This window comes from Gadus morhua, chromosome 17, assembly GCF_902167405.1.
Source record: "Gadus morhua chromosome 17, gadMor3.0, whole genome shotgun sequence".
NCBI classification, from domain to species: domain Eukaryota; kingdom Metazoa; phylum Chordata; class Actinopteri; order Gadiformes; family Gadidae; genus Gadus; species Gadus morhua.
Genome location: NC_044064.1, coordinates 14994945 through 15014944, shown reverse-complemented (window position 1 = coordinate 15014944; position 20000 = coordinate 14994945). Strand labels below are relative to the sequence as shown.

At 46.2% G+C, this 20000-nt stretch overlaps 2 protein-coding genes across 14 annotated transcripts in view; both read left to right on the top strand.

Moving 5' to 3' along the window:
* LOC115529308 (coiled-coil domain-containing protein 171) overlaps window positions 1-20000 on the top strand; it is a 51520-nt gene that overhangs the window by 11615 nt on the left and 19905 nt on the right. For 3 of the 13 annotated variants that reach the window (XM_030337918.1, XM_030337916.1, XM_030337917.1), the window contains exon 22: window positions 8062-8493. The exons of 6 other annotated variants lie outside the window; for them this stretch is intronic. In XM_030337918.1, coding sequence (XP_030193778.1) covers window positions 8062-8204 — 143 coding nt within the window. In that variant the 3' untranslated portion in view covers window positions 8205-8493. Of the gene's footprint in view, window positions 1-8061; window positions 8494-8665; window positions 9056-20000 lie in introns of those variants that run through there. 4 more of the 13 variants (XM_030337919.1, XM_030337923.1, XM_030337925.1 and 1 more) reach the window with 3 other exon arrangements.
* Window positions 11372-13440, top strand: LOC115529309 (endonuclease domain-containing 1 protein). Its single transcript, XM_030337930.1, has 3 exons — window positions 11372-11516; window positions 11841-12190; window positions 12367-13440. Exons 2-3 carry the CDS (start codon window positions 11855-11857, stop codon window positions 13030-13032), a joined length of 1002 nt encoding a protein of 333 aa, XP_030193790.1. The 5' UTR covers window positions 11372-11516; window positions 11841-11854; the 3' UTR covers window positions 13033-13440.

The following is a 20000-nucleotide window of genomic DNA, read 5'->3' as shown; positions in this document are numbered from 1 at the left end:
CACAGCCACCCCAGACTGTCAGCAAGGAATACGTCGAAATGCATGTACGTCATTATTTGACACTTTAGTATGGTTAAACATGACTATCAATCATTATAACAACGTTTATAGGTCATAAAAGTCGAAAAAGCATAATAGGTCCCCTTTAAGCGTAACCCTACAGCAGAGATATTTAAAGGGAGGTTTATCTCCTAACATCTGTGTTAAATAAATCACCGTACCTGCTAACTAAGAGGACCACGGTACTGTAAAGCGATTTTTTACAGTTTTATTTATATCAAACAGACGATGTGGACGGCAGCAGGAAAGATTCAAATATTAATTATTCTGTTCTAAACATTCTTAGTTTTTTCTTCAACATTGTCACCCCAGTCTGCACTTGCTAACCATTCATTTCTATCCCTGCTATAGCAGCAAAATGCTGTCCAGAGAGTTTTCGGTATATTGACCTCGTGTTCATTGATCTTGTTGTAGAGATTCTTGTTTTTACTGGGTTACTGGCTCCAGTCACAACACATGATTCACGTCATTTTGGTTGAAACAGTAGTCATCCATCACACATTTGATGCATGTCTCCATTCTGTTCCAGCTCTATGGAGTCAGTTTCCTGCCATAATTCAAACCTGAAAAAAAAAGTTTCAAAGGCTTGTAAGTCTGGGTTTGAAAACTCAACACCTTGTAATAAAGGTTTTGCAACACTGAAAAAGGAGATTATAACCTGAAAAAAAATGAAACTAAAATTCAAACATCTGTAAACATGATTTTGTGTTCTATTTTATCTTCTTCATCATTTTCACCAACACATTTTCAAAGTTCAAACAATTTCACCAGCGCATTTGCAGAGTTTCAAATCTGCCACTGTTCTAACAGTGTATTTCATTGTTGCCCGGTTTTGAAACCTTGTAAATGGGATTCTGCAAACAGGTGTTCATACATTGAGAAATACGTTTTGAAAGGTTGAATATTTAGTTTTAAAAACTTGTAAAGGTGTACGTTTACGACATTGCAACGTATTTTTTCAGAACTGACTTTTCAGCACCGACTTTTCAGAGATTTGACCACACAGGCGCAAGCTTTGAGTCACGTGAATATTGGCAGTGTTCTGACGCCACTCGTTCTATTTCATGTAGGCTACGCCGTCTAGGCTTCGCCTTATGGGCTTGTCCCGTGCGCGCGCCCGCGCGCGCTGAAAATTCAAACTATGCACCTATCAGCGTGGGCACCGCCCACATTTCCCACGGTATCGTGTCTATATAACGCGGTGTATACCGTCGCTCATCCTCCCTTTTCTTTCAGCACTTGTGCTTATCAGCGAGAAATTGAGAACTACTATTAAGAAGATGAGAACTTCAACACGGATCTCCCAAGCCGGTGGCAGCGGCTCGGGCGAGGCCGCGGACAAACGGCCCTTTTCAGGGCCACCTGAGAGCGCTCCTAGAGCTAGGTCCTTTTCAGGACTCCTATGCGCCTCCTGTCCCGCCTCCCTGGCACCGGGTGACGGGCACTTGGCGTGCTTTTGGTGCCTCGGCGCCGACCACGCCGCGGCTGCTATGGCGGCCCCCGTCTCCTGTGTCGCCTGCCGGGAGCTGCCTGAAGAGGGGATCCTCTCCAGGCATCTCTTCTTTTCCCCTGCGGTGGAAATGGCTGACGCCATCGACCTATTCGGACCTGACGTCGACGATGGCATCATCGACGCCTCCCTGGACGGCGACTCGGCGTCCGGTTTTTCCCGCTCTCGGGTTACAACCGCCACCGTCATACAACACGAGGGTCCGCGCCGGATGACCGATCTCTTCCGGGAGATCATGGGTGAGGCGGCGGCCATCAAAGGGATTCCCATGCCGGCCCCGCCTCTCGCCCCCGTATCTGACGATATGCAGGGCGAGTGCTTTCGCACCCCATCTTTTTCCCGGCGGGTTACCCAGTGCCCCTTGTTCCCGCCTTTGCAGCACTTGTTTATTGCTGCCGGTGAGGACCCTTCGACCCTGAAGGCTCCGGTAAGATCCTACACGGATTTCACCAACGTGGAGGGGTCGGCCGATGCTCAGGCGAGGGGGATCCCTCGTCTGGAGCCTCCCCTGGCAGCGCTTCTCTGTCCGGGCGCCGGATGGCTCCTTAACGAAAAGCCGCTGCCCCCCGACCGCCTCCAGAAGCAGATTGTCGGCCTAACGGACAGGGTGTTCGTTTGTGCCTCTCAATCCGCGGCGGCGGTCAACAACATCGCCCTGCTCTCCTCTGCCATGGTCTCCTTGTCGGCTGACAGGGAGGCCTACGGCCCGGAGGAAGCCGCGAGATGGCTGGCGGTTTCCCGCTTTTCCAGCGCCATCCTCCAGTTATGCCAGCCGATAGCCGTTTCGGCCGGCCAGCATATGGCGTGGGCTACCATGATTCAAAGGGTCATATGGCTCTCCCACACTGCGGTGCCGGAACGAGAGCGGGCCAGCCTCGTCCAGGGTCCACTAGCGCCGGATGGCCTATTTGGTCCCAGGTTCTCCGAGGTGCTCGCGCACCAGCAGTCAGTCCGTGAGGATCGTTCCCGGTTCGGGACGATTCTCACGGGCTCCTCCCGCCAGCAGGCTGAGAGGAAGCGGGGTCTAGGCCGGTCCCAGCGTTCCATGGGGCCGCCTCCGACTCCAGCCCCGGTGCAGCAGCCGCAGCCGCCGCGCACGGGGAGAGCAGCAGCGCCACGGACCGGGAAGTTCCGGACGCTTGCTCCTACTTTTTCTTTCCCTATTAAAGAAAAGAGTAAAGACCGTTCGGCCCGAACGGCAGTACATGGTACCTAAAGAGCGATATTCCCCAGGCCACCTGCGCCCTACGCTTGTGGTGCGCTCCTCCATGTTGCCTCTTTCCCCCTCTCAGCCCGGTGGCTGTAGGGTGGCGGTCGGACGGCGTGTTCACATGGCCTCTGGTTCACCTGCTTCTAAGAAGCGGCGTCCCTTGGAGCCTCGTGGACGGATCAGAGACTCGTTGCACGGTCTCCTGGTTCCCCACATTATAGGTGAGGAGATGGGTCCGCGCGCTGTGGCTACAGCCTGCGGACAGCGCATGCGCACAGGTGCTGCGGCCGGACGGCTCGCTCCCTGTTCAGCGGGCACGAGCGCGACGTCTAGACAGCTCGTTGTTTTTACAACTGCTAGTTGTGGTACGTCGCTGAGCCTCCTCGCTGAGCCTCCTCCCTTTCGTGGGAAGCCCCCCTTGGTCCACACGCAGTGTGAAGGCGGTAGGGGCAGAGGAATACGGGTTATTCCTGGACGGTCTTCCTCAGCTGTCGGCTCGCCCTCTCTCCAACCGCTATGCGTGTTGGCAAGAGCGGTGCGTTCTGCCATCGTGGTTGGACACCACGTTGAGATGGGGCCATCCCATACAGTTCAAGCGTCGTCCCCCACCCTTTATGGGGTTGGTGGAGACCACGCTACGGGACCCGGCTGCGAGCACGGCTCTGGCAGCAGAGGTGGCACGTCTCTTGGTAAAGGGGGCCATCACTGTCGTTCCCCCCCACGAGTCTCACCTAGGTTTTTATTCCCGCTACTTCCTGGTTTCCAAGAAGTCAGGGGAAATGAGACCTATTCTGGATCTTCGCGTGTTCAACAGATTCGTTGCCACGAGGAAGTTCAGAATGCTCACGGTCGGAGCATTGTTCCGGTGTGTGAGAGAGGACGATTGGTTCACATCCCTGGATCTCAAGGATGCTTACTTCCACGTCCCTGTTCGGCAGGCGCACAGGAAGTTTCTCCGCTTTGCCTTTATGGGGATGGCGTACGAGTACCAGTGTCTGCCGTTCGGCTATTCCCTGGCGCCGCGCACCTTCTCGAAGTGTGTGGAGACGGCGTTGGAACCGCTCAGACGTCAGGGAAAGAGGATTCTCTTCTACCTAGACGATCTGCTTATTCTGAGCAACTCAGAAGAGACCGCGAGAAGGGACACCATGTTGGTGATAAACCATCTCTCCTTCCTGGGTTTTGCCATCAACTGGGAGAAGAGCTCCCCGCTCCCCAGCCGGCAGACAGTCTACTTGGGGCTTTGCCTAGACTCAGCCACCATGACTGCGATGCTTTCGCCTCCTCGGCGAGACGCCATCCTGTCGGCGCTCTCCCGTTTTCACGTTCGCAGAAACGTGACCGCACTGTCCACCATGCGCCTGTTGGGGCTGATGGCAGCTGCCCACTCCGTGGTCCCCCTGGGTCTGCTTTTTATGCGCAGACTCCAGCGGTGGTTTGCTCGCCAACGGTTGGACCCCAGGCGACACAAGCTCAGGGTGCTCCTCGTCCCCCGTTCGGTGTCGCCAGACCTGGAATATTGGAAAGGACCCTCCGCCCTTCTCAAGGGTGTTCCACTGGGCAGGGTGGCGTCCTACGTAGTGGTCTTCACGGACGCCTCGTTGACGGGTTGGGGAGGAACGTGCCTCTCTCACTCGGTCGGAGACGAGTGGCGCACGCCCCCTACAGCACACATAAATGTGTTGGAGCTCGACGCTGTGAGGAAAGTGCTGTTGCATTTCTTTCACCTGGTGCGCGGCCGCCACGTTCTGATCAGGACAGACAGCGTGTCGGCGGCGGCGTACATCAACAGACAGGGGGGAGTCCGCTCCCCTGCTCTCCACCGAAAGGCGGTCGAGCTCTGGCTTTGGGCTCATCAGTATCTCCGCAGTCTGAGAGCCCTGCATATCGCGGGCGCCCAGAACTTTGGGGCGGACCTCATGTCTCGAGGCGGTCCCCGCCGAGACGAGTGGCGGTTACATCCCGACATTGTCAGACTGATCTGGCAGAGGTTCGGGACAGCGCAGGTGGACCTCTTCGCGTCCCGGGAGAACACGCACTGCAGGTGGTGGTTCTCCCTCAGCCCTCGGGATCTTCCCCCGTTGGGGGTAGATGCGTTGGCACACACACCTTGGCCGCGGACTCTCTTGTATGCGTTTCCCCCGCTCCAGCTGATCCTTCCTCTTCTGGAACGGGTCAGACAGGAGAGACTGTCCCTGATATTAGTGGCCCCGGAGAACCGTGCAGCTCTGTGGTTTCCAGAGCTTGCCGCGCTCTCGCGGTCGGCGCCTTGGCCAGTACCATTCAGGCCGGATGCGCTTTCACAGGCCCACGGGACGGTGCACCACCCGCCCGATGTCTCGGGACGGCTGTTGGTTTGGCTCCTGAGAGGTTGATCCTGCAGGGCAAAGGTTTGCCTGAGACGGTTATCAACACTATTCAGAGTGCTCGTGCGCCTTCTACTTCTTCCCTCTATGCGGCGAAGTGGTGCGCCTTCTCTAATTGGTGTGAGACGAACCACGCTGTCCCATCTCAATGCGAGGTGGGAAGCGTGCTTTCGTTTCTGCAAAACTTATTGGAAAAAGGTTTGGCCTTCTCCACTATCAAGGTCTATGCGGCAGCCGCTTCGGCTGGCCATGCAGGCTGTGATGGTGGACCGATCTTCAGCCATCCACTGGTCAAGAGATTCTTGCGTGGGGCTAGACGGGTTAGGCCTGTTTCACGCGTGCTTACACCACGCTGGGATCTCCCCACCGTGTTGCGCGGATTGTCCAGGGATCCTTTCGAGCCTCTCTCCCAGGCCCCTTTGGATGCCCTGTCATTCAAGACGGCGCTCTTGTTGGCCTTGGTTTCTGCCAAGCGGGCCGGTGAGCTAACCGCTCTGTCTGTCAGCCCGAGTTGCTTGTTGCTAAACGAGGACAGCTCCTTCGCGTTGCTCAGACCTAATCCTGCGTTCCTCCCGAAGAACATTAATAGTTCTTTTCGGTCGAGGGATATTGTGCTTAAGGCTTTTCACCCCCCGCCTCATTCTGGTGAGGCGGAGGCGGAGTTGCATCTCCTGTGCCCGGTTCGGGCGTTGGCTATGTACGTGAATCGCTCGGCAGCGTTCCGCTCCACACAACAGTTGTTTGTGTGTTATAGCGACGCTAGCAGGGGCCGCGCTCTCTCTAAGCAGCGGTTTTCTCGCTGGGTATGTGAGGGTGTTTGCCTAGCCTACTCTCGGCAGGGCTTGGCGCCACCGTTGGGCGTTAAAGCTCACTCCACACGGAGCGTGGCCGCTTCAACGGCTCTACTCAAGGGCGTTTCGGTGGAAGACATCTGCGCGGCTGCGTCTTGGTCTTCCCCCGGCCCCTTTGTCCGTTTTTACATGTTAGACATGTCCAGGGGCTCACTCGGCAACTCTGTGCTAGAGTCCGGGACCCCTTTTACGGCTTAAGAATATAGACATGTTCTTTAAAGCGGCGTGGTTGGATTTCCTCTCGCCGGCTGGCGAGTTGGTCTTGATTACCAGTCTCTTACTCTCCCACCTTTTTTCAAATGAAAAACAAGGCTAGGGGGTTTTCTATTGGCTCGCCAATTGTCTGGTGGTTTTGTTTACCAGTGAGGCACTCCCGCCGTTTTCTTCAAATAAGAAACGGCCGAGAGAGTCCCATTATTGAAGAGCCGAATTCCGTAGCTCCGCCCCCGGTGGTAGCGGACCTAATGGAAACCGTGTTGCTCTGGTTTTTCTTTTCCTTTTCATGGGTTCCATGAAGCACGGAATAGAGCCGGAGTCTTTACAGACTCACTTTTTTCTCCCTTGATCATTGCCTTGCTTGATCTAGGAGGAATTAGTTTTTATAAAGCTGTTGTGTTTTACACTTCCTTGGCTTTTTGAGTCTTAATGTGCTCTGGTGACTTAGGTCGTTTTGACTGGGGTCCAGCAGGAGTACATTGATCGGGCTCCGCTCGCAGCTTCACCTTAGCCCATAAGGCGAAGCCTAGACGGCGTAGCCTACATGAAATAGAACGATAGTTATGTTATTATAACTCTAGTTCTATGATTGTAGGCGTAGCCGTCTAGTTTCCCACCTGCTGTACCCTCCAAATGCTGAAAGAAAAGCGTGGAGGATGAGCGACGGTATACACCGCGTTATATAGACACGATACCGTGGGAAATGTGGGCGGTGCCCACGCTGATAGGTGCATAGTTTGAATTTTCAGCGCGCGCGGGCGCGCGCACGGGACAAGCCCATAAGGCGAAGCCTAGACGGCTACGCCTACAATCATAGAACTAGAGTTATAATAACATAACTATCGTTTTGAAACTCCTGACAGTCGAATCTGAAAACGTTCCTGGGGGCGGGACCATTTAGCTCTAAACCTATTGGTTGCTCTCGGCTGACGTACATTCCAATCACATGTGCCGTTCACCGGGCTGTGCGTGATTGACAGTGCTCTGCTGATGACACAAATAACAAGCGACTTTCGCGGTTGATTTTGATTTCCATTTTCTGGAACCATGGCTGTTTCCCAAAGTGAAGGCTGCAGCCTTGCTAGGACGCGTCCTTGCTAGTCGCGTCCTATGGAGATGAGACTCTGGTTCCAGAAAATGGAAATCAAAATCAACCGCGAAATCAACCCGTTGTTATTCGTGTCATCGGCAGAGCACTGTCAATCACGAACAGCCCGGTGAACGGCACATGTGATTGGAATGTACGTCAGCCGAGAACAACCAATAGGTTTAGAGCTAAATGGTCCCGCCCCAGGAACGTTTTCAGATTCGACTGTCAGGAGTTTCAAAACGAGTGGCGTCAGAACACTGCCAATATTCACGTGACTCAAAGCTTGCGCTCAAAACTCTGAATAGTCAGTGCTGAAAAGTCAGTTCTGAAAAAATACGTTGCAATGTCGTAAACGTACACCTTTACAAGTTTTTAAAACTAAATATTCAACCTTTCAAAACGTATTTCTCAATGTATGAACACCTGTTTGCAGAATCCCATTTACAAGGTTTCAAAACCGGGCAACAATGAAATACACCGGTAGAACAGTGCCAGATTTGAAACTCTGCAAATGCGGTGGTGAAATTGTTTGAACTTTGAAAATGTGTTGCTGAAAATGATGAAGAAGATAAAATAGAACACAAAATCATGTTTACAGATGTTTGAATTTTAGTTTTATTTTTTTTCAGGTTATAATCTCTTTTTTCAGTGTTGCAAAACCTTTTTTACAAGGTGTTGAGTTTTCAAACCCAGACTTACAAGTCTGTGAAACTTTTTTTTTCAGGTTTGAATTATGGCAGGAAACTGACTCCATACAGCTCCCGCTGTTGAATGTTATACCTTGCGGCACAGCATTGGTCAGGGTGAATGTGGAGATCTGATCATCCATGTTGTTTGCATGACCCTTTGGAAACAAATGGCCTCTATTATACGGCGCTATGTTTTCGTACTCCTGAATTGAAGCCTGGTGGTCTTGGGTACTATCATCCTTTCTCATGTTCACCTAACTTTGTTTGTTTTCAAGCCGCAAAGAAGAGGGACATTTTACTCAGGTTACTTTATTATTAGAAAATTGATTCAGGTTGCCTGCTCTTAAGTCTTTCCATTATTTAAATACCTAAAGTAACATAATGCTGTTGTCATTGACAACCAAAGCTATTATATTAGTCAGATACTTTATACCAAATATTAACAGTTAACTTACAAGGTTGTATGTCTGTTTCCTAGTTACAAATAAAATATTGAAATACCTGAGGCTCAATCTTCCAGTTGTCTGATCTTTCAGCTGCTATGTGTCCTGTGTATTTATACGGAGAAAACACCGGGATCTTCTTATGTGTGTCATAGAGCGTCATGAACCGCCTGACCTTGTTGGTCATAAATCTTGTCCTTAATCAACACTGACTGATGTCACCTTCTCAGTGGCTGTAGGATCCATGGACACGAGAAGCAGAATGACAAGAGCCAATGGACAGCCACCAGTCACTGATGACATCATCACAGGCTGCGGATCTGCAGAGCAGGAAAACAGTGAACCTGATGAGTGGATGTCCCACTGACAGAAAAATATTATTTGAATCAAATCAATCTCATTCACAGAACAAAATGTTGTTTTCTGGAAAAAAACTATTTGTGAATTCGCAAATATTTATTCTGATGCAGACAGGCAATTTACCATTTACTTCAGATGTGAAGTAATCCAATTCTGTATTGATCTGCTTTTACTCATCACTGGATATGTGTCGATGTTAAAAGTTGTAGGCATAGTTGTGGAAGAGTGTAGAGTTCATTAAAAAACGGAATGAAAGCTGATATTTGGTGGGTTCTCTGAATGAAATGGTCCAACAGTCATCTCTGTTTCCACACAGCAGTATGAAGTGTGTTGGTCCACCCCTCTGGTCCCTCTTTTAAACTGATAGAAGACAGGGTGTGTTCTCTGAGGAGACATCGTTGAGGTGCGATGCGATGCGCCTCATCAAATCGAGTAAACACTGCAACTGTGGGTCCATTCTAAAGAATAAAAAGGGTAATAGTTGATTTAATACAGTGATAGTCTCACAGATTCAAACAGCATCACATCTATACTATTGTGCCAAGTCAAAAAAAGAACCAAACAAATCTATCAAGCTAATTTGGGAAAGTATAGTTGGGTTAATGACACCCAGTTGCGCCTGTACTGTTCAATTTAATTAGGTACAATGACAATTTACCGAAAATGATAATGGAAGGTATTGGAATTTAATGGAAGTAAATATATATATATATATGTATAAATGTACAGTAAAACCAAAAACAGCCACAGAACTTACAGCAGTTAAAACACAAATATTATAAAGTTATTTCTTGGTTGGGCGAATGTAGTCATCTGTGTTTTTCTTGCATCTTCCTCAAAATGTAGGGCCTACAGGTTGAGGAATGAGAGAGCATGATGTTATCAATATAGCTATGTGGATAACATCATGCTGTCTCATCGTTTCTCTATGTACTTCTTGATTGTCATTGCCAAATACGGACATTTTACTTTTGTTTCTACAAGGCTCATTGTGGCTAACCACCTCTATTTCAAGAGGGAACTAGTCAGCATCACTCACAAACTCTTACGATAAAGGACAAAACTGCGTATATCTATAGGCATAAATGTAGGCACCCATGCTAAAGTGGACTAAAAAAAGGATTAACAATTTATCTTTTGGAAATTGATCTGTATGCCTTAATTAAACAAATGAGGAAAAATCCAACCTATAAGGACACCAGTTTTCTTTGTGAATAAATAATGTAACTTAAATAAATAGATGTTCTTCAATAAAATACAGGGTGCATAAGTATAGACACCCCTATGTTAAATTCCCATAGAGGCAGGCAAATTTTATTTTTAAAAGCCTGCTATTTCCTGGATCCAGGATACTGCATCCTGATGAAGTCACTTAGGCCTTTGGAATTCAAATAGACCCACATCACCATGGTTTTATTTCAGTTAGCCTATTTTGATTTGCATTGAGAAATCATCAGGCTAACTAACAACTATTAGGCAAATTGAAATAAAACCATGCCAAACTCTGGCAAAGGGTATGTGATGATGTGGGGCTATTTTAATTCCAAAGGCTAAGGGAACTTAATCCGGATAGTGTCCTTGACCCATGAAATAACTGGCCTTTAAAAAAAAATCGGCCTCCCTCTTTAGGAATTTAACATAGGGGTGACAAAAAAAGAAAAAAAAACTTTTTTCGGTTCCATAGCAACAGTGACACGTATAGCATCTACACCTCTGACCTCCAGAATTCATTACAATGTTACACAAAAAACTTTACTCACACACACACAAACATAATGGAAACATCAAACGTAGTAACGTACTATAGTTCATTTCATGATAATGCGTGGATATTGAGCAATTTCTGGACGACTTTACGGTGTTGAAAATGTTATTTGAATATGACAAAAAAAAGCTTTATAGAAAAGTTCACCTATAATTAGTATAATAAAGAAAGACAGACAGACAGAAAGACAGACAGACACAGACAGACACACAGAGACACACAGAGACACACACACACACACACACACACACACACACACACACACACACACACACACACACACACACACACACACACACACACACACACACACACACACACACACACACACAGGTTGAGGAAAGAGAGAGCATCAATATAGCTATGTGGATAACATCATGCTGTCTCATTGTTTCTCTCTATGTACTTCTTGGTTGTCATTGCCAAATACGGACATTTTACTTTTATGTGGCCTTTTGATCTATAAAACTCATTCTGGCTAACAACCTCACAACAAATCCTTCACTCACTCATAAGATTAAACACATAATACATGCATAATATTATGCATGCATAATATATCTATATCTACATAGCTCTAGACATATATATAGATATAAATATCAATATATGTTATTAAACATATGTATAAATTACTATTAATATAAATATATATAATTGTATGATATAAAAATGATATCTATATAAGTATATATATGTGTCTGTATATATGCATTTGTATGGTCTAGTTAACACAATGATAAAATGCATTTATATCTATATTAAAAAGGGGCGTGGCAGAATAAGGTGGATATATTAGGTCTGCTCCGTCGAAAGCTCCGAAGATCCTCTCCTTTTTACTTTTGCAGTGGCAGAGTTGGTGGGTCTACTATCCATTTGAAAGGACAGAAGGAAACAGAGACGACTCTTGGACCATTTCATTCAGAGAACCTACACCAAATATCTTCTGGGATCGCGTAAGTTTTAACTCTTCACCAACTCTGTCGACCTGGTTTCACTTACTTCTACTACACACAATGATTTTAACGCTCACACGAATCCAGTGATAAATAAAGGATCAGATAATGATTTGTATTTATTCACATATATTTATATAAATAAATTCTGTGTCTGCATATTTGTGAATTCACAATTTGTATATTTACACGAAAACATTTTTTTAAATCTTTTTTTGTACATTTATAATTTAGATCAATGTGATATATTATGATGTATAAAAAATATTGCCTGCTGTTAGTTGGACATCCACTCATCTGGTTCACTGTTTTCCTGCTCTGCAGATCTGCAGCCTGTGATGACGTCATCAGTGACTGGTGGCTGTCCATTGGCTCTTGTCATTCTGCTTCTCGTGTCCATGGGTCCTACAGCCACTGAGGTGGTGAGATCAGTCAGAGACTGTGCTCAATTCTTCCTGGGAGGAACCCCACCAGAAATACCAGGAGTGTTGAAAGGGGGGGATATTGTGATCGAGGCACGCTACAAGCCCATATGCCAGACATATCGCGATTGCAGGAGGTTCATGACGCTCTATGACACAGTAAATAAGATCCCAGTGTTTTCTGCATATAGATACAAAGGACAAACAGGGGGGACACTCACAAGAACTCCCACATGGATGGGGGAGCCACAGGTAATTTTATATTTAATTTGTTACTAACATCATAGTAACAAGTTAACTGGTAATTAAGTATGTGACTAAAATAGTAGCTGTTGTTGATAATGACAAATATGTTACGTTGGGTATTTATCTAGAATGAATTTCGAGCAGGCAACTTAAATAAACCTTGATTTTTCTCTTCTTTGCAGCTTGAAAATATAAACAGTAATGAAATTAACATGATACAATTTAGAAAAGCGGTTCCAACACACCAGGCTTCCAATGAGGACTACAAAATTGAAAAAAAAAATGGCAAGTATGATAGAGGGCATTTGTTTCCAAATGCTCATGCAAGTGACGAGATTCATCAGGTATCCACATACACCCTGACCAATGTGGTGCCACAAGAGAAAACTTTCAACAGCCAGAGCTGGGGCAAAATGGAGGAACAAGTAAAAGCACTGATGGATGAATTATGCTGCAACGAAAAAAACGAACTTGAAGCATTTGTTGTGACGGGAGCGATTAGTGTTGACACACTAACCAACCAACCTGCAGCATCTAATGTGGCTGGTGCTGGAGCTAGTCAATCCAGTGCTAAAACACTCAACAACCGGGTCGATATTCCACAAACTCTCTGGACAGCATTTTGCTGCTTTAACAGATTTAAGAAAATATGGTTTGCATACGCACACTTTGGTGACAATGCCGGTAACAACAACAATCCTGAGCTATTGCCCAAAACTTTAACAGAGCTGAAAGATAAACATGGAATTGAGCCATTTCCAAATGCGGATTGCCTTGGAGCCAAACATCTAGTTGGGGAAATTCCAAAGGGAAATTGCCGTGTTCCCAAACTAGATACACAGGCTTAAACACAACCTTACAATGGTAATTTCGCTCTCCATGTTAACGATTCAAAAGCCTTTACTTTTCATTCGTGATTTCAATATTGCTTATGACATCAGTCAATCCATGCTGGATCACAGAATAAAGATAGTACTTAGGCCTTATAGTCCAAGATGAGAATTTACAGAATCTACTATGTGCTAGCAAAGTCTTTCCTGCTACCTGAACCTCAACATGCTAACTCTGGTGCTAAAGTAATCTGTGTACCAACACCCTATGGGCTCATTCTTTAAAGACATATTTCCTGGTTGTCATAATGGATAGTACTTCTTGCTACCATGGCACTAACAAGTCATCTTCTTGCTCTCGCTGAATGAATCATCTAATCTCTTCTGCATCTTCTTTATGATATAAATAAAGCAACCGATACTGAGTGTGTTTTAGTGATTTATCTTGTGACAGTACTGTGGTCCTCTTAGTTACCAGGTTAGGTTAATTATATCATGAATGAAAGGCACAGTCACACAGATGTTAGGGGATAAACCTCTCCCTAACTAGTCCTGCTGCAGGGTCAGGGGTTCTATTCCCTGTGTAACTCAGTAGGTAGAGTAACCTCCCACCTCTGCAAAGCAGTTTGGATGAATGTTGATACATATGAGTGGACGGGGGGGGTGAGCATCCAGTCATGTGACCACATGAATGGATAATATTAATAATAGGAATATTTTCATTGTGTTGTCCACGTTTATATAGCCTGCATGAAGCAACAGTAAGAATGCACAGGACAAGGTATTCACAGCAGTACACCCCCCCCCCCACCACACACTAGTACTACCCCGGAGAAGGACCCTCAAACAGGGACTCTCTGATGACAGCAGCACCCCCTACCGCCACACACTAGTACTACCACAGCAACACAGCCTCACACAGGGACTCTCTCTGATGACAGCAGCACCCCCTACCGCCACACACTAGTACTACCACAGCAACACAGCCTCACAGAGGGACTCTCTCTGATGACAGCAGCACCCCCTACCGCCACACACTAGTACTACCACAGCAACGCAGCCTCACACAGGGACTCTCTCTGAAGACAGCAGCACCCCCTACCGCCACACACTAGTACTACCACAGCAACACAGCCTCACAGAGGGACTCTCTCTGATGACAGCAGCACCCCCTACCACCACACACTAGTACTACCACAGCAACACAGCCTCACAGAGGGACTCTCTGTTGCAGATTTTGGACTCCATTTTCGGAACATTGTAGTTATGTAGCCTAGTGGGCCATCGGGTTCTTCAAAGCACCACGGTGCTTTTTTCTAAATCCTTGTGAATTCTCCACATCTTTCCTTGATTTCACGACAATTTTCATAGAAGTCAAGGTCAAGGGTTTAGTAAAGGACGTAGGCTTACCGCTTTGGACATATACGACCAGAGCCTATCTTCCAAATTCACCGGCGTTGTACTACTACCACTACTTCGTCATTACCTGTTTCCATCTCTCAGAACATGATTCATGCTTGGTATTGCACCGTGCCTATATGATCCACTAAAGGCCAGGGAGACGTGCACAAAGGACACACCAAACGGACGCAGGGTACGGCCTCCATCATGCACATGCGTACATGGACTAGGCGTGAGGCATAATACGGCCTTTACAAGGACGCAGGCGTAGCTTATCGTCACGGTGGCGTGGCAAACTGTCACATTGTAGGAGCACCTCAGATCAGCAACTTGTTTTGTTCCCTTGTCACTAGGGCTGGCCTGAATTATTCGAATATTCGAATACTCGTTCGGAAAATTAGTATTCAAAGCTTTAATCTGTATTCGGAGCTTCGTTATTTATTTATTTTTCACGTAGGCTACGTGACGTTACCAGAGCGAGGGAGGCAATCTATAAGCGTCAGCGACACTAAGCAGAGAAGCAAGAGAGGTGGAGGAAGAATAGATATCTTGTTTCCCTTTACTTTATAACACAACATTAGCGGGATCTCTGGAGGAAAAGTAATACTTAAAACCTTAGCTTAGTTGTTTGTTTACGTTCGCTGTACAGCGCCGCGCCAATCAACTGTGACTGGCTTGCTGCAGAGCGTGAGCGTCTTGGGAATACCCGGTCAATATAATGGATATAATATGGACACATAAGACAATCAATATTCAGTATTTGTTATGGATTTATTGTACAAATTCCCTGAAAAGATGCACGTTCCAGGATGAATTGAAAAGCTCCCGTAAGGGCTGACATGGCAGAGAACAGCTGATTTGGAACGGAGCAACAGCTGTTCGCTTTCACAGGGAAAAACTAAGGAACTTCAACCTACTTAGCTCTACTAATTAATGTTCAAAAGCTATTCAATCTTCAACAAAATATGCAGATACTGTCAAAATCGGTTCCAGGGAGTATGTAGGGATTATTAATGTTTTTGATGGTGTTTTTTTCTGGAACGAGTATTCGAATATTCGCTCGGAAAAACCAACGAGTATTCAAAGCCTGAAAAATGGCATTCGGGCCAGCCCTACTTGTCACAAATGTGAAATGTTTGCCTTCAGGGATGTGTTATATTATATATGGTGTCATTTCTGGAAAAATTATGCAAAATAAAGTATACCAAAATAAATACAGATTCCTACACCCACACAAAGACAGGGAAATAATCGTTGCCACATTTTACCTCATATTTGACAGTTTGATTTATTTTTCCAATGGTAGCAAGGCCGAGTTTGTTCAAGTCTCTTTTCTCCACCACTATCTTCAGTCTGAGCCTGAGGAGGAGGACGAGGGGAAGAGGCGGGGTACTGGAGGAGAGGAGAGAAGGAGGAGAAAGGAGTTCTGGAGAAGAGGAGACGGGGTACTGGAGGAGGAGAGGAGAGAAGGAGGAGAAAGGAGTCCTGGAGAAGAGGAGGGGAGGAGACAGGATACTGGAGGAGGAGGAGGGGAGGAGTGGAGGAGACAGGGTATAGGAGGAGGAGAGGAGAGAGGAGGAGGGGAGGAGACAGGGTACTGGAGAGATGGAGGGGAGGAGGAGAAGAGAATGTTAGTAAGAACCAAAAAATATGCTACAAATAAAAAGACAGAATAGGGTACATACAGTTTTCATCCAGGATACATACACAGTTGTAATACAGGGTACATACACAGTATTTATACAGGGTACACAGAACAATACTAGGATACACAGTAATAGGGTACATACAAAGTACAGTACTAGGGTACATATACAGCATGCATACAGGGTAGATACACAGTGCATTATTAGGATGCATACACAGTATTCATACAGGGTACATAGTACTAGGGTGCAGTAGAACCACAGGACAGTGCAGTGCTGTTCTCCGGCTCTTCCTCTGTTATATGAAGTGAAACTCCGTCTGATTGGTCCCACTTCCTGTCAGTCTGCTCAGTGTCCAATAGGAGGAAGCCGCTAGAGGGCAGGAGCACATGGCTGGCCAAACCCTCTGAGAGAGAGCAACAGAAAGGGTAGGTCATCACATACATCATTCACATAAGGCCCTATGTGCCACGAGGCACTGGGAGGACATGGTGACAGAGGTCATCACATAGAGATATAGATAGACAGGGTCATCATATAGAGATAGTAGAGGTCATCACATAGAGATATAGATAGACAGGGTCATCATATAGAGATAGTAGAGGTCATCACATAGAGATATAGATAGACAGGGTCATCAGATAGTAGAGGTCATCACATAGAGATATAGATAGACAGGGTCATCATATAGAGATAGTAGAGGTCATGACATAGAGATATAGATAGACAGGGTCATCATATAGAGATAGTAGAGGTCATCACATAGAGATATAGAAGACAGGGTCATCATATAGAGATAGTAGAGGTCATCAAAGAGATATAGATAGACAGGGTCATCATATAGAGATAGTAGAGGTCATCACATAGAGATATAGATAGACAGGGTCATCATATAGAGATAGTAGAGGTCATCACAGAGATATAGATAGACAGGGTCATCATACAGAGATAGTAGAGGTCATCACAGAGATATAGATAGGCAGGGTCATCATATAGAGATAGTAGAGGTCATAACAGAGATATAGATAGACTGGGTCATCATATAGAGATAGTAGAGGTCATCACATAGAGATATAGATAGACAGGGTCATCATATAGAGATAGTAGAGTTCATCACATAGAGATATAGATAGACAGGGTCATCATATAGAGATAGTAGAGGTCATCACATAGAGATATAGATAGACAGGGTCATCAAATAGAAATAGTAGAGGTCATCATATAGAAATATAGAGAGACAGGATCATCATATAGCGATAGTAGAGGTCCTCATAAAGAGAGAGGTCATCATATAGAGATGGTAGAGGTCCTCATAAAGAGATAGCCTAGTTCATCATATAGAGATAGTAGAGGTCATCATATAGAGATAGTAGAGGTCCTCATAAAGAGATAGCCTAGGTCATCATATAGAGATAGTAGAGGTCCTCATATAGCGATAGTCTAGGTCATGGTTTCTCAACGGGGGCGTTCGCACAACGTAGGGGGGCGCTGGGAACGTGATTCCATTTTTGGAATCACGGGGGGAGATTTTAATTTTTTTTTCTTTTTTTGGGGGTGAAAAAATAGACTACCTGAAATAAATAGCCTATTTTCATTTATTGGTTTCTAACCCCTCTACCGTCTCAGCTACTTTTTACTGTCTATGCGCAGTGGAACAGTGATAATACAGCGCGTTTCGGTCCTGCACACGCCCAGACTCCCCTTAGCTATCGTCATGATCTGTGTAACACTGATGAACAAAAAAATATCAAATTTTGTTTCATAGCCCGTTTTCCTCCTTCCTATTGTTCAGTTCCAGCTGCTCTGAGCGTAGTCTCCACGAAAAGAGTGTTGCATTTCAAATAGGCCTACAAAATATATAGGCCTCTGCGTGCAATCTGTTTTCGTGGAGTCCGTGTTGCCTGGGCCGCGGTGCCGTGGTTCCCGGGCCATTCATTAATTCGTTCACGGGGCTCGGTGGGAGTCGCGGGAGACGCGGGAGTGGTCGCGCTGCCCAAGGTCACGGTGCCCCGGCCGCAGGGTGCCGCGGCCGGGGCACGACGGGAGACGTGGCGGCCTGGAGTCGCGGGTGAATGAATGTTCAATCCAACCATTTCTTCCTCAACTCTCTCTCTCTCTCTCTCTCTCTCTCTCTCTCTCTCTCTCTCTCTCTCTCTCTCTCTCTCTCTCTCTCTCTCTCTCTCTCTCTCTCTCCCTCTCTCTCTCTCCCTCCCTCTCTCTCTCTCTCTCTCCCTCTCTCTCTCTCTCTCTCTCTCTCTCTCTCTCCCTCTCTCTCTCTCTCTCTCTCTCTCTCTCTCTCTCTCTCTCTCTCTCTCTCTCTCTCTCTCTCTCTCTCTCTCTGCAAGTTTAATTGGGGGGGGGAGAGGGTGAGAGAAGACAGAGGGCGGGAGGAGAAGGATGAGAGATTGGGGGAGGAGAGACTTGTAATAGCAACAATAATACTACTATTATATAATAATTGTGTGCGTGTTGAGGTAAATGTGATAAAAGACTGAGATCTGTTATGTGCATTGATCACTTTGCTTGCAGCCGGTGCTACAAGTCAATGTTCACTTGCACTGCTGTACCTGAATAACGGTTGCCTTTATTGCAGTATTCTTCAAGGAAAGTGGTGAAATCCAAAGGATAGCTTTTAACAGTTACTTTATTTGGTAAAGTATTTCGGTATGGTAAACTAATACTATGGAGCAAAAGGAGGTTGAAAGTGTGTCTACCACGTGCTGAGCGTCTCCTAGCTGACCAAAACTATAATAACCCTATCGTATGGGCTGCCGAGAGATTCTGGCGAGCCTCTGGCTCGTGTTTACTGTTATGGTCTGATCCGCATGGCCCGGAAGGAGTGGGAGGAGCCGGTGTGACGCATTACCCTCGGCCCCCTCACCTGTCTGTGGTGCTGCCCTCTGTGGATGGAATAGTAATTGCAGCCTTCAGTAAGGTCCTGCTCCCCTTGTGGCTATGTATAGTATTTACAGCTTATATGTTTGGTCCTGCTTCCCAGGGTCTATGTGTGGGTTGGTACGGTTCTTAAAATACGTAACACCTTTCATAACAAGTACAGTTGTAACAGTCACAACAGTTTAGTATTGGAGACATACCTTCTCCAAAAGAGTGCTAGCTTGTTGAAAGGACGTAACCTAAGCTTCACTCGGCTCTAAAGGTTGAGTGTTGAATCCATCAGTCTTTTTCACCAGCAAGATTACCATTGTTTCACGTAATCATGCACCATGTCATAGGTTTTGTTATCGGTTGCTGTGTGTATTCTTTAACATGTAGTTGAACATTTTCCTGCTGGTTAACACTGGCACATTTACAGAAATGTAGATTAATGTGCACTGTCCTTTAAATAGGCCTAAATAAATGAAAAATGAAACGTCAATTGGAAAATGCCATAGATTGGCCTTTTGGCTGATGTAAATACTTTATACTGGACCGATAGTTTGTTAGCGTGGTAAAGGACTGCAAGTGGGACACGGGACTGTAAAGGTCCTTTTACATTGAACTCATTTGTTCATAAGGATTCTGTCGGTCAATAAAATAGTTTTAAAAAAAAATTGCTTTGCATGTCATGCGTTTTTTCGCCATGGTTTATCGCTAGGCGTCCGACCTTAAAGGACCTTTGGTGCGATAAGGGACTGTAACTGTCACAAAGGACAATTAAGGTGACAGAGGACTCTTTAGTGTGGCAAAGGATAATAAGTGTGATAAAGGACGGTAAATGTGATAGACGACTGCATGTTGGGATGAAACACGAAGCCACCAATGGACCAACCCGCATGAGGCCTTGGCATGTTGAGTCGTGTGCTCCGTATCCCGTGGGTGTATTTTATTTTGGCCTCATTTCTTATTCTCTGCGGCCTATTGGCCAATTATCAGCTGACGGGGTCAAGTTAAAATTCTTTAATATTACTATAAAACAATATGGTCTACTAGTTGGTTACC

What these genes read in the sequence shown, in the direction of transcription:
- LOC115529309 (XM_030337930.1), top strand. Translation starts at nt 11,855, where the DNA reads ATGACGTCATCAGTGACTGGTGGCTGTCCATTGGCTCTTGTCATTCTG. An exon ending in CATGGATGGGGGAGCCACAG is followed by an intron (nt 12,191 to 12,366) that starts GTAATTTTATAT and finishes TCTTCTTTGCAG; the next exon opens with CTTGAAAATATAAACAGTAA.